General features: G+C 36.9%; 1 protein-coding gene across 1 annotated transcript; it reads left to right on the top strand.

Annotated features, from left to right (window-relative positions):
- The first annotated feature begins 7,277 nt into the window (after positions 1-7,277).
- On the top strand, positions 7,278-15,337 carry LOC138305615 (G-protein coupled receptor GRL101-like). The gene is made up of 6 exons (XM_069245915.1): positions 7,278-7,389; positions 8,534-10,111; positions 12,002-12,132; positions 14,292-14,334; positions 14,596-14,825; positions 15,224-15,337. The coding sequence occupies exons 1-6, from the start codon at positions 7,299-7,301 to the stop codon at positions 15,335-15,337; spliced, it is 2,187 nt and encodes a 728-aa protein (XP_069102016.1). The 5' UTR covers positions 7,278-7,298.
- The last annotated feature ends 785 nt before the right edge of the window (positions 15,338-16,122 follow it).

Here is a 16,122-nt window from a genome sequence, read left to right as displayed (position 1 = left end):
CACAGAATAGACGGGTATTCCTACTGTCTGTTCACGGAACAGACGGGTATTTTTCTTACATAACCGCCGTATATCCTGTCTTGTAAGAATTTTAGCAAAATTTGACCATATGCATGCATGTTTTGTTTATTTATGTTTTGTTCAGCTTTATTTCTTCAGATGTGTAAATGCTATACACTCAAATATTACAGAGTTGTGTGCCCTTGCTGGTAGGTTTGGATTGTGACGTCATGTGTTTGTGAGCAAAATGTCATATTGTTTCAGAGAAAATGGCTTAAGGTAGGTCCACACTTTTGAAAATCGCGCCAATTCATATGACGCTATACCGGAAGTTGCAGAGGTTGTTTTGAATTCCAGAATGGTTTCCGATACGCCACGACATCACACTTGGATATTTTTTCAATAGGTGAAAATTGTCTATATATAATATTGAATGTTTAAAATCATTAAATAAATCAAATAAAAGCAGTGAAGTGAATATTATATGCTATCTCTGAGGTTTTTGCGGTCCCTGTCGTAAATGGGAATGGATTTTTAAACACTAGACTGGTTCCCTTCCCTTAGTTCTCTACTCTCCGCCAGGCTGCGCTCCGCTCACTAGTAGCCGTCTCCATAGCCTAACTCGATTTGTCCTCTTCTACTTCCAGAATATAACTTCCGTTCACTCGATTGTAGCTCTTCTACTTCTGGAAGCTCTTCCGTCTATAGGCTGGAAGATCTTCTGAGAAGACTTCTCTTCTTAGAAGAGCGCAAATCGAGTTGAGCTCATGATGACATATCATGCGCAGAAATGATGCGCACTACTCTGGAGTTGGAATTTTCACTCAAGATGGCTACTCGCTACCGGTGCTCAGTGAAGCGTACGCAAGGGAGGTAACTGAGGCGGGAACCAGTCTATTTTAAACACCGGAAGTGCCGTTCGTCGCTATAAATCATAAGAGGGGACCCGGCCCGACCGGATTTCCGGAATTCTAAAAAAATCGCATACGGATTTCCTTTAAACACTATTATGGCTTGTACGTTATACCGAAACAGTTTTTGGCCATACATTCACGTCATTTTTCATTGGAATACGGGCGTATCATGTCCAATAAATACTCAGTTTCGTATTTGATAAGTCAATTAGTTCCATTTGTTTTTGATAGCCCCAGTTTAATTGGTATTTTATTGATATAGTAAATCGACTGTATGCGTTGTCTTCTAATAATCCTCCCCCCATTACAATTTTTTTATAATATAAAGTAAACTGGGTATATTTCACCTCTGTCCAGTACGACCATATATATATGTATGTATTTACGCTCAACTATATTACCCTTTATTCATTATGAATTGTTATAATACAATGTGAACTGGTTATATTGTGCCGCTGTCCAGTACGACCAGATACACATGTATTTAGTGCCTTGATATTTAATTATAAGTAAACTGAATATACCATACCACTGTACCGTATGTTCAATTACGGTGTACATGTATATATGTAGATGAATTACATTATAATATTCACTTGTATATACTTTATAATCATAAATAAATAAGTCAGCTGAATAAATCGTACCTGTACTCTGCATATATACATGAATCTATGTTCACTACACGAAGTTGGATTCCAACTCAACTTAGCTTTATATCTATATCATCCTTTTCTATTTTATTGATCTATAAGTAAACCAAATATATCGTACCACTGTACCGCACGACCTTATATACATGTATCTATGCTTAGTCCATGTATGTGAATTACAACTCAATATAGTTATATATTTATTTATATTATATCATATATGCATGTATCTGTGTTTATAATATGAATGAAGGATTCAAATATATGTCCATATAATTTATATATTTACCCACCACACCTTGCTTCTATCCAATCAGATATTATCCATGTTTCACCACTCAAGAGTTCCATTTCTTCTACTTCTTGTAACCTGTCCGTGTTATGTACTCTGCCTTGTTTTTAAAATGTTTCCCTTTCATTTCACTTTACTTCCTTTTCTCTTCTGTCTTTACGATTCAACCCACCTTACAGGATGCGCAATCATATTACCGCTGGTAGACCTCCTATTCACATTAACCGTCTTTATTTTTCAACCCCCATGACAGGTAACGATGTATGTGCATGGAGGGCTGCCATCGGATGTTTCTATTGTAAAATATCTTGCATATCAATCACCTTTGTTTTTAAGAAAAATCTTCCGAATATTTTCAAAATGTTTCTTTCCAAACTCATTTGTGTCCATTTAATATATGTTTTGCTTCTGCAGTTGTCCCACTTCATTCTTAATCCATATAATTCGTTAGCAATTATTTTACTAATAGCTGGGGATATTCATCCAAATCCAGGTCCTGACTCTGATAGCAGTTTATCTGTTAGTGCTCTGAGTATCCTAAATTTGAATATCCGCAGTCTGCGGAATAAAGTGAATTATTTGAATTCATTGGTAGACGATATTGATATTTTATGTGTTACGGAAACACATCTTGATGACTCTATTCCAAATTCTGACATCCGAATAGATGGTTTCTCTGAACCTTTTCGAAAGGATAGAAATATGTTTGGTGGCGGTGTCGCTATGTATATCTCAGAATCCCTTTTCGCCAAGCGAAGACTCGACCTTGAATCTGATAACACTGAATTAATATGGTAACAGTTAAAATGCAAAAACACGCGAGAAAATATCTCGTTATGTACTTATTAACAATGTGGTTAGGTAGTGCCTACTACTAAAAACGTCATTTTTTCATTTATAGATGAAGCTTTCATCGACCCAAAGTATTTAGAGCCACAACTTCTTTGTCAGAATGGAATGAGCTACTACCCACATCAGAGATGTTTGATGGAGTTTGACACCGCTGGTGAGCCCACAGCTTGTCGGGACCTGACACATCTACAAAACTGTGGTAAATATAGGGTCAGCAAGAAAACACTATAACGAAGCTCTATAACTAATATTTTCTAGAATTCCTTTAATACATTTCTTGAATAATATACAATTGATAATTCTATTATCTTTTTTAATACGACATCTGGTATTATTATATAAGACAGAGATGTCATGTGATCTCAGATCTATTTATGACGCTTGTGCGAGCATATGCAATGTAGCATCTCAGTTATTCACTAGGTTTCCTAACAATATATGCTTTAATTATATTAGACTTTCCGTTTGGAAGAAACTTTGTGCCACCGGATGTAAACTGCATAACACAACAAAGTCAATTCGTGGAGTGGTTCAAGAGCGCAACAAACAAATGTTAATACAATTACATACAATGTATTTTTAAAACGAGTTTGGAGCCGAGATGAAACATTTTTACTATCTAAAAAGCAAATTGTTTCCACAAGAGTCTATCTGACAAAATATATTGTGGTTATAACCGTTGTTTAAACAGACTTGGGTTGATTTAGAGCACATTGCATGTAACCTGCCATTAGCATTAAGCGGGCCAAGAGATTTAATACCGGTACACAATAGATGTAAACAAACATGTAGACGAACACGTTGTGTTAGTGTTATTTTGAACTGAAGAAGGCCCTATAGTGGTTGAATTTTTATTCTATAGAAATGAGTTTTGATTTCACTATGAATTTTTTTTGGCCGTTTATTTCGGGTTATTAATATACTAGCTTTATACCGTTTTTAATCTCATTAAATTTATTTCCTGATATGTGAAATCCATTCCAAGTAATGAGTAAGTTATCTTTCATCACCTGGATTACCCTGGACTGTCTCATAGTAGAACTGGAGGCAGTTCACAAGAAAAAAAAACCTGACCAATGACAGGCCTGCAGAGACCTTCTTTAAAGACAGAGCAACGCCCATTTCTAAAGCCACACAATCAACTACATAGTACTGTTATTCGATTCCTTTGGTGTACATCAAAGGACAGAATTACCTGCGACTTATGTTGCATCCATTTTTACTATGAAATAATCCAGTGGTTGGTAAAAGGTCAGTAATAGTAACACCTGGAGCCGTCGTCGTAAAACCCTTTGTATTTCTCTTTTCTAGCGTTATTCAAGTTATTGAAAAATGTTGAATAGCATCAAATCGTTATTGCAAATTAAAATCGCCGAACGATACAAATGATTGGACTGAAAATGTATTATTGTGATTCCTTTATAGAGAATACAGGATTAGTATCTTACAATACAAAGTTTATATCTTGGTGGGAGACTTAGGAAAGCCAAGATGACGAGGCTTTGTCGAGTCATCTCGGTTTTCCTTGTCTTATTCTGTTTCTCCTGCAACTATTCACTAAACTGAATGAGGACATATTTCATTTTACTGCCGTGTGATATATATAAGCGCATTCGCAAATAGTACCAGTAATTCTATTCAGTGTGTAACATCCCTGATACAATATGAAAGAATGCTCAAAAAAAATAATTACACATCAAAGAATTACTTTACAATACATACCTTTGACATGAGCCAAGAAAAAGACGACACTGCCATACGAGATTTATGGATATCGTAAAAATGACGTCATCCGGTGAATGTGACGTCACTTTTTATTTTAGTGAAATGTATGGCGTTTCTTTCAGATGAAGGTTAAAGTTCTGGGTTAAGTTAGAAAACGTTTCGTCAGATGTGGAACAAATTCACGCGATCGTATTGACGGATATTTTAAAGCATTTCGTATTAACGGATAAAACACAAATTATCAAACAGTAGTTATCCGTCAGTATGTGGGCAGTTGCAGGATAAATAGATATTTTCAGAATGCCTATGTCTCATTTGAACATTAACATTTTAGTGCCATTTTGTGATTTTAGCTATGCATTGATGTTATATACCGACTCCGTTTTTTAACACTTTTTACAATTTTATTTTGTATTTTATGGCGCTAAAGCGATGACCGTATCCAATGTCGGTGATGTTAGTGTTAATTTTTTGAAAGTCTTTTGTTCCAAGCCTATAGCTAGTTGGCCATGGGCTAGGAGGGTCCCACATGCAACACATGCCCCGCAAACCTCCAAACTAATATTTTTCTGAACCCTTTTGATCCATCGATCACAAATCAAAATGTAAATGTTGCACAAATTGGGATGAACTTCTGGTTATGACGTCATCAAGATGGGCGCTATCTGGATTTTAACTAAGAATTGAAAAATAGTCATAACATTGATATTGTTCGAGCGAAGTAGACATATGAGGTATCAAAATGATCACAATAGAACAACAAATACATATCAGGACTAATCCAATTTGTGTAGTGATTTCTAAGCAAGACATGAAAAACTCTGATTTTAAGCTCAAAAATTTTTTTAGCATTTTTTTCATATTTGGCTTGACGCAGCAAAACTGTTTTCCAACAACAAACTATAACTCGTAATCAGTTATTTGACCTGTTATCAATCGGTAAAACAACAACAAAAATAAATAGATATTGTTATACCATCATTTGGTTTTTAAAACATCAACGTGTGCATATACAAGGCATATGGTTGTTATTTTATCCAAACCGCTGGTACTACAGTTTCCTGACATCTTAGAATTCCCTGAATATAACATTGGCTACTGACAATTTATACCTTAACAAATTTGAATTTAAAGTTGGCTGAATATCTAAGTGGGACTTCAAAATAATTCATTTCCATGTTCGAAATTTTGTTTACTAGTAGCGTCTCAAAATGAATTATTACAGCACAACGCCAACTAATAGGTATCAAATTAAACTTAGGAAACCCTATGTTTCCGTTAATTCCATGACACTTTCCGAAACGTTTTGTGTCCTTTAGAATGAGTACATCCATTGTTAAATTTATTTCCCGTGTATAACACAAGGGAATGTCAGATGGTTACTACAGTGTCACATATTTCTTTCACTTGTTCTGAATGATAATCATTATCATTGTGCATGCTTTCTTGTGTCGTCTTCAATGTCGATGAGCTGATGAATAGATGTGACATTACATTACAGTTTTGTCATCGTGGTTCTAACTTGTCAACCGGCCATTGCCAGAGTTAACATGGTTGAGTTGGTTCTCCTTAATTCGTATGAAGCACAATTCCTCATTCTTGTGAACCCTCAGTGACCATAGATGGCACAGGTGAATTCTTTGAGGTCATAAATGAGGTCTGTAGTGATGTTCCACTCTTTGCCAAGTCTGGAAAGCTATTTAGGGAACTTTTTTTCTGCAGTCTTCAATGGTCACTCCACGCATGTGACAACCAGCACTTTCAAGGGAAAAGTTATCATTTATGACCTAATTACTGACCTCGAGGATATCACCTGTGCCATCTATGGCTGCACAAGGATCCAAAAGGTTGATGAATGGTGCTTCATACGAATTATGGAGCCATGTGGTAAGAAGGACCAAATCCACCATTAGAAGAATTTGGATCTGGTGTAATTTCCATTATGCCGGAGAAGTCTGAAACAGCATGTACGATATGTTAACCTGAAGATGATCCCACATCCCTAAACTTGTTGTTCCTGATATAAACTCTGGTCATGGATAGGTCATGAAAGATGACAGGCTAGAACAACACTGGTAATGTAGTGTCACATCAGCTCATCGACATCGAAGACGACGCTCTGGCTTTCGACGAATTGGATACTGATATCTCGATTATTCTGATTCGGACTGCATGTACCACTACTAAACATGTTGTTATTTTTACTGATTAACAACAGGTCAAATAACTGATTAGAAATAATAGTTTGCTGTTGGAAAACATTTTTGCTGCATCAAGCCAAATATGAAAAAATTGCTAAAAAATTACCATTTTTGAACTTAAAATCCGATTGTTTCATATATGATGTAGAAAATACTACATGTATTGGCTTATTTGGCCCTGATATGTATTTGTTGTTCTAAATGTCAATGTTATGACTATTGTTCAATTTTTAGTGAAAATCGAGATGGCGGCTATCTTGATGACGTCATAACCGGAAGTTCATCCCACTTTATGCAATGTTTACATTTTGATTTGTGAACAGTGGGTCATAATGGTTCAGAAAAAATATTAATAATAATAACTGTACAATAAAGCAATGCTCGGGGATCTGTCGATCGCTATTCAAAATATAAACCAGTGTCAATATAGTGTATATAAATACAATAAACACGGTTATAAGCATAGTTCGCTATAAGAACCATATCAGGGGAATGGAAATTACAATGTACTACGTTTTAAAATTCGATGTTAGCGTGTTCGTAACTATGTAATGTATATAATGTATATGTAAGTAATATTAACAGTACGGGCAAATAATTTGTCATATTATTTATATATGTTTCTCTACTTTCAGAAACATTTTCTTGTCCAAAGAATTTTATGAAATGTCTCGATTCCTATTGTGTGCCTTCGCGGTTTTTGTGCGATGAGGTTCCCCACTGTCCAAATAGCGAAGATGAACGACAATGTGGTTTGTATACACCGCATTCAGTTATGTATAACAACTGCACCAATCATTTATTTTCTGTTTATTTTCTGAATTTTGTGTGTAGAATTTCACATTTGATTTTTTTCAATATGAGTTGAATTTATGTATGCTTTTCAAATTTACTGTTTAATAGCTGATGACGAGATGAGCTATTGGAATTCCTCGTAATATATATTTACTGAAATTTTGTTATGGCATTTGTTATTCTCAGAAGTGTATGCCAATAAGGGTACAAGTTTGCCAGCATACAATGTCGATTTGTTCTTCTGTCAACTACGTAAATCATTTTTTACATATTTGCTTATAAATTAACACTTCAAAACGTTTTGTGTGGAAGCTTAAAATTACGAAAATCATCTTTCTCTGAGCACTTTTTTTAATAAAGCAGATGAGAAACATACATGTAATAGATCACTTACCATTGTCTTCTAATTAATTCGCAACATGAACATTAAACTACTAGAGCAACTTATCATAACACCAATCGTGAACATACATATTGGCAAACAATGTCTTGATATGGAGACTGGTAATTAAACCAATGACATACTTTTTTGTATGGTTTTATACTCGATCCGTTATCGGTGTTACATATTTACTTTCTTGTTAGCTTACTTAGTTCACTTCGACAGAAGTGGAAATTCTGTCAAAGTTGCCACATGATGTGTAACGTAAAGATGAACGTTGCGTGTTTCTTAGAGTCATCGTCATGAATGTAACAATCAATATGAAGGTAAAATTGTTTTCAAAACTAGAGACTGACAACCTAATTTAGGAAAACTAATACTGTAAAGTACTTATTTTAACGGGGGTTTTATTTTTATTACTGCTTTATATGCTACTTCATGTGCAGCGCTACTTTTTTGAAAAATGGTATTTCCGGTATTAAATCTGATTATTGCGTTAATGTGTATCTGCGCTTTTACATTTTTTTCCGTGAAAATTTTAATGTGCGAAAATAAGTACGTTTACCGTGTGTGTTTATGGACACGATGTTACCGCCAAGTTTGTGGTAATTATAATCGTTATCGATTGTAATTTACCACGGCGACTGGTGTAGGACATCGTGGAAATAGGAATCAGTAATATATATATATATAAACTTTAATTTTGATTCAATTAACAGACACCTTCACCTGCCCGGGGTATTTTCGATGCCGCACCACTAAAGCATGTGTGCCACTAGATCAGGTTTGTGACGGAGTCGCCCATTGTCCAGAAGCTGATGATGAGCGAAATTGTGATGTCACATGTCCAGAGAGCTGTTCTTGTCAAGGGCTAATTTTCCAATGTGTACAGGACAAGGTCAACAACACTAATTTATTTAGTGAACTTCCAAAGACAATCAAGGGGTTGAGTGTGCAGGCAAATCTTTCAGATTGGACAGGACATCTACCACTGGCGTTCCCGGCGATTTTCTTTCTTTCCATGCAACATTGTGAAATTAGATCACTTTTTGTCGACAACATTTGCGTGCTATCACATCTGATTTCTCTACGAACACTTGACCTTAGCTATAACGACATTACCACTATTAAGAAAGGTTCATTCTCGATGCTTCCGGTTTTACAAAATCTCTATGTAAATAATAATCCAATTGTCATCCTCGAAGATAATGCATTTTCAGGATTACATTTTCTAGAGGAATTCAGTCTGATAGGATCCCATCTTCACACTCTTCCATCCAATGTATTTGTCGAATGCGATCATCTTTTACACTTGAACCTCAGCTTCAACCAAATTCAAACATTGCACCAGGATACATTTAACAATTTAGCTTATGTGAAGACCCTGGATTTACGTTATAATCAGATACAGTTGTCCAAACATATGTTCAGAGGTTTATCTAGCCTGACCTCTCTGTATGTTGACTCATTCACACTTTGTTGTGTTAAACCTGTCTCGGTTACTGATCCCAACTGTTTTGCACCACGTGACAACATCTCTTCCTGCACTGACCTTATCCGAGAGTTCTTGTTGCGAATTGCTCTGTGGATTATTGGCCTAACCGCACTACTTGGGAATGTATTTGTAATAGTTTATCGATTTAAGTACGACAGGCCAAACCTAACAAAGAGTTACTCCATCTTCGTAATAAATTTGAGTTTCTCCGACATCTTGATGGGGATATATATGATGAGCATCGGCGTTGCTGATGCAGCCTTCAGAGGGAGTTATGTCTGGGAAGAGAAAAGCTGGAGACACAGTTTACTATGCACAGTTAGTGGGATTATTTCAACCATTTCAAGTGAAGCTTCAACTTTCCTCATTTTGTTGATAACACTTGACAGAAATCTGACCATTGTATTCCCATTCTCATTACGACGATTTTCGAAGAACTCTGCTGTAGTAACCTCTGTCATCATCTGGGTCATTTCCATCTTGTTGGCAATCCTCCCTGTTGTAACCTCCAGGGATTACTTCAAAGGGACATTTTACAGTACCTCTGGCGTCTGTCTTGCACTCCCGTTATCAGATACAGCCACTCCTGGCTCTGAATATTCCAGAGCTATTTTTGTGTGTCTCAATCTTGCTATTTTCCTGGTGATAGCGATTTGCCAAGTTGTAATTTACAAAAAAAGCAAAACCCACCGCTCATTGAGGAACACGACAACTAAACAGGCCCGGGATATCGCTGTAGCACGGACCCTGACAGCAGTAGTAGCTACAGATTTCTTCTGTTGGTTTCCCATAGGTGTTCTAGGTAAGTCAAAATGGTCATTGCCATTGTTTGTATATTTTTGTCGATTGATTGGTTGCGTGAGGTTGGCTCAACATTCTACATCCGAAATCTAATAGTCAAATCAAGTGTTTTCATTGGCCAACGATCGGACTCATGAATGTTCAAGATTGCGTGCACTTCATCGAAATGTAGACCGTCCCTTCTGTGACGTCATACGTTTGTAACGTCTCTATCCGGATCCCGGCAAACGTATTTTATTTCTCCGTACCCATTTATTACAACTCGCTTCTGAAATCGGCATTCGAGCAAGTATTTCGTGTAGAACCTTTTCGAGTGTTTACTTGAATTGTATCAATCTAAAGGTGTGACCATCGGTAAATATAGTTTAATCAGATGGAATACACATGGATTTACGGGGACCCAAAATGAAAAACGTCAGTAGTAGAGTCTAGCAAATGAATGACCGTTATCATTATAATTGTATACCTGTCTTTTTGCAGAATAGAAATAAATTTACACAGTATATGGATGCCGAAGGACGTTAGTGGTGTTTTGAATGGAAACATTTGAGTTTCGAGCTCTTCGTAAGATACCAGTATACTAATTTTCGTCTGGAAACGGAAAAACAAAATACGGAAATAGAATTGCTGGAAAATATTTTCATTTTATTTTTTGTTAAAATCTTTACTGATAATTTGAAAGGTGCTATAACGGAAAATAATCCATTTTTATACAGTATCACACAAAGCAAAATATTTGTCTCAGAAAAAGCTGATGTATTTTCTGCTGAATTAGACTCTTTTTGAAAGTTTGAGGTCAGGCCTACATGTAGCTTGCAAACTGGTTTGTTATATTTTATATAATAAATATAAATGATATGTAATTATTGTGTTATCTGGTATGCTCCAATAATATAATAAATATAGAAGGGTAAATGAATAACATAAAACGTTGAAAAGTGCTACGGAATCGACTATTTTTAACATTTTGAGGCCAAAATTTAAGGGGTATTAGGAAGCAAATCGGTCATATTTTGAAAAATAATGCGGTGAGGTATATTTTTTATTGGCTTTTCTTATTCCAAATAAGCCAATCTTCATGGAAATTATAAAAAATCGATTTTTCTTGAGATCATTTTTTCAGAAAAAAAGAAAACATGACTATTTTGATGCAATTTTGCACTAAAAATGGGTCCGGATTTAATTTTAAAATAACGATATTTCGTTTTATTGTGGAAAACTGAGCTTATTTGATATAGTTATGAATTCTATATCACCTACTGAAGGTATGAACATGTTACGGGAATATTATTTATATGTTAAGGGATGTTACAGATAGGAAATATTATTTATTTAAAAATCCTTAAAATCCGGAATATTAAGTCATTAGAACATATCTTAAAGTAACCCTGGAAGAAAATTTAACCCGGTAACACATGATTTTTATGCGGTTTTTCTGATCAGTGTATACCTAAAATCAAAATATCAAAGAATGAACGAAATCCTTGAGAGGAAACCAGAAGGGACGGTCTACCGTAAAAGTTGTAAATTTGATCAGGGCACCAATTTAGGAGCATCCTTCCATAGGATTAATCTTACAAATCTTCAACTTAACAACGTGTAATAACACTGCCTCTGTAGCTAATGATTTTAATCGTATGGCCAACGGCCAGATGTTAAATGGATTGGACATCTCAATTGTTTTAGTTTGTTTCTCTTTTTTTTATTTTTAGACTGACTAAGTTAATTGAGGTTGTATTGTGTACAATGACTAGAATATAGTAATTGTTAAGGAGGGATGCCAATAGATCGATGAGCGGGGAACACAGTGGTATCATTTTATGTATATGGTAGGTCCCACAGGCTTGTTTTAAAGAGACCTTAATTGATGTTTATCTGACTTCTATCATAGGTATATGGACTTGGTTTGGAGGTACGTTGTCGGGGGAGGTGTACGCCTGGATAATGGTTCTGGTGCTACCAATCAACTCGGCACTACATCCTCTCCTTTACACATTCGCGAACATCAGGAAACAAAGAACGGTCTCCACTTCTATAGATGATAAAGAGGCATCATATGTCAGTGCACGAAAACCGGCGTTGTGTGTCAGTGCTCGGAAAAGAATTAAATGATAATTAAATTATTAATGATAATCAAATTAAGAGCGGACTAATTCCAACATTATTTTACTAACTTAACACATCTAACATTTCCTGTACTGACCTACCACATCCGATATTACTTATAGTTACCCACAACATTCGACATTTTCTGTACTGACCTACAGTTTCTGACATTACCTGTACTGACCTACCACATCCGATATTCCCAGAACTGATCTACCACTTCCAGCATTCCCTGAATTTACCTACCACATCCAACATTTGCTGTGCTGACCGTTCACATCAAACATTTTCTTATTGGCCTACCACATCCGACATTCCACGTACTGACCTACCGCATCCGACATTCCCTGTACTGACCTACCACATCCGACATACCCTGTACTGACCTAACACATCCAACATACCCTGTACTGACCTACCACATCCAACATTCCCTGTACTGACCTACCACATCCAACATTCCCTGTACTGACTTACCACATCCGACATACCCTGTACTGACCTAACACATCCAACATTCCCTGTACTGACCTACCACATCCGACATACCCTGTACTGACCTACCACATCCAACATACCCTGTACTGACCACCTACCACATCCAACATACCCTGTACTGACCTGCCACATCCGACATTCCCTATACTGACCTACCACATCCGACATTCCCTGTACTGACCTACCACATCCAATATTCCCTGTACTGACCTACCACATCCAATATTCCCTGTACTGACCTACCACATCCAACATTCCCTGTACTGACCTACCACATCCAACATTCCCTGTACTGACCTACCACATCCGACATTCCCTGTACTGACCTACCACATCCAATATTCCCTGTACTGACCTACCACATCCGACATTCCCTGTACTGACCTACCACATCCGACATTCCCTGTACTGACCTACCACATCCAATATTCCCTGTACTGACCTACCACATCCGACATTCCCTGTACTGACCTACCACATCCAATAATCCCTGTACTGACCTACCACATCCGACATTCCCTGTACTGACCTGCCACACCACATCCGACATTCCCTGTACTGACCTACCACATCCATCATATTCCCTGTACTGACCTGCCACATCCGACATTCCCTGTACTGACCTACCACATCCGACATTCCCTGTACTGACCTACCACATCCAACATACCCTGTACTGACCTACCACATCCGACATTCCCTGTACTGACCTACCACATCCGACCCCTGTACTGACCTACCACATCCGACTGACCTACCACATCCGACATTCCCTGTACTGACTCCACATCCTACCCTACCACATCCGACATTCCCGACTGACCTACCACATCCGACATTCCCTGTACTGACCTACCACATCCGACATACCCTGTACTGACCTACCACATCCGACATTCCCTGTACTGACCTACCACATCCGACATTCCCTATACTGACCTACCACATCCGACATTCCCTGTACTGACCTACCACATCCGACATTCCCTGTACTGACCTACCACATCCGACATTCCCTGTACTGACATTCCCGACTGACCTACCACATCCGACATTCCCTATACTGACCTACCACATCCGACATTCCCGACTGACCTACCACATCCGACATTCCCTGTACTGACCTACCACATCCGACATTCCCGACTGACCTACCACATCCGACATTCCCTATACTGACCTACCACATCCGACATTCCCTGTACTAACCTACCACATTCGACATTCCCGACTGACCTACCACATCCGACATTCCCTATACTGACCTACCACATCCGACATTCCCTATACTAACCTACCACATCCGACATTCCCGACTGACCTACTTAATCCGACTTTCCATGTACTGACACTATGCCTTATGAGGAATGGGTACAGATCGCACTACCAAAGGAAAATTACATTTTGTAAAATGATAAATTATCATTGTTAAATATTGTTTGCGTTGTGTCCGCAGAGGAGAATCTAGTATATTTTGTTCTGTGTTTCATTTCAAGATATCACAATCCATGTTTAAATGGCATTAAAGCAGATATTCATTATCAAATTTCACGCATTTCCTTTTTCTCATTTTAAAGAATCGACACAGCTTACAAGTTGGTGCTAGGAGTACAAAATCGGGTAAGTTCAGGGGTCGTGTAACTGGCTAGTAACAATTGATAAGTGTGATGTTAACAATATTGTTTCCACCTAAAACTCATATATTGTCCATATTAACATAGTTTTCGGGAAATATAAATTAATCCATAGAACATAAGGACATGAACATAACTTTACAATACATATATTACGATTAATGGATTGGCGATTGTGAACGGTGAGTCCACGTATACAGTTAAATTAGTGTATTATATTTTTCATTATTTTTTACTTGCTGTCTAGACACGGAGATCACAAACATGGTTATGGACGTTATGAGAACATTTCGAGCTAAGAAAGGGAAAAACACGACCCTTACGGATTACCTGAGTAGCCCAGGAACAGAACTACTGACATCGGATGCATTCCGCATCATCCGTCATGTGTCTCAGAGTCTCGCCTACCTTCATAAACAAGGTCTCGTCCACGGTAGCATTTCTACAGATGTTATCGAAATATCTGTGAAAGATAACGTAAGAATAGCTGTTTTATCCTTATCTATATATGTAATATTATTAAACACTTTCCTCGATTAGAGAGTTTTAAGACATTGAATTGTTTATACTGCCGTTTAATATGCTGATATCTTGGATCGGAAGGAATTGTGATATCCATATCCATATTGCAATGTGACAGCAGTCATTCACGGCAGAAATGATAATGTACTCTGAAACAAATATTAATGTTTCGTGACGTAATGTCAATTTCAAATGTGTTTTAACAAATTTTATCGAACATTTGCATACTCTCAATTCAACACAGCATAGGCTCGAGTTTTTAGATAAGTGGCTGTTTTATAAATAGGAAGATATTATGATGATATGTTACCAACACACTAATTAGCATGTTATTTGTTTGTGTTTATTTACAGCGGGTGAAAAATGCAGTTTTCCCAATGGTCCATCCTGATTCTGATCAGTTTAAGGATATACACGATCTGGGTAAGGTCGTCAAGGACCTTCTGAGGAAGGTCAAACGTCCATGACAAGTTATTGGGGCTCACCAACAGCAGTTACTACAACAGATATTGATCCATAGACACTATCATCAATGTTACTACATAGTGTTTTCAGTGGACTCATTGAGTTGATGTACACATGTGTCAAACTGTAGACACCATCACAGCCTGTTTGTCTTCAGAAAAGTACTTCGGGGAATCCGCTTTTGGAATAACAGACAAATATCCGCAAACAAATATTTGTTTTTATTTTCGAATTAAACGTTTTTAAGCTGGAGCCAATGGCATCAACATCAACAAAGAACATTTTAATATTTCCTGTTTGATTCCCGGGATTTGAGGTACGCTATCACACAGTGATAAGTTATTTACCAAACACATTGGTAACAGAACTTTTTATTACTTGTTTATAAATATTGTCATCTTAGTAGTAGTGCGCTTTAATATGTATTACAGGGCATATCTATATTGATGGTTATGTACTATATTTGAATGACATGTGACATTGAGTCTAACGTTGTTTACATATTCTATGAGATCGTGCACCATGCTCCAGGGAACGACCGAGGTTATGTATAACGTTTTAATTGTGGCAGAGTAATCCCTTTCCTGTCTGAAAGACCATTTGTTATGTCCATATTGATGATTTATATTGAAAATATCTCATTTTCATCTTTTGATACATCAAAATTTTATGTAAATATTTATCACTTTACAAACAATAACATATATATCGTATTCGATCGGCAGTAGTGACTACATGGTTGTATCATCATGGAACTCATTATATTGCTATGTTACACTTAAGTTTG

This window comes from Argopecten irradians, chromosome 13 (assembly GCF_041381155.1).
Source record: "Argopecten irradians isolate NY chromosome 13, Ai_NY, whole genome shotgun sequence".
NCBI classification, from domain to species: Eukaryota; Metazoa; Mollusca; class Bivalvia; order Pectinida; family Pectinidae; genus Argopecten; species Argopecten irradians.
The sequence above is the reverse complement of the archived record's forward strand: the minus strand, read 5'-3'. Positions and strand labels throughout refer to the sequence as shown.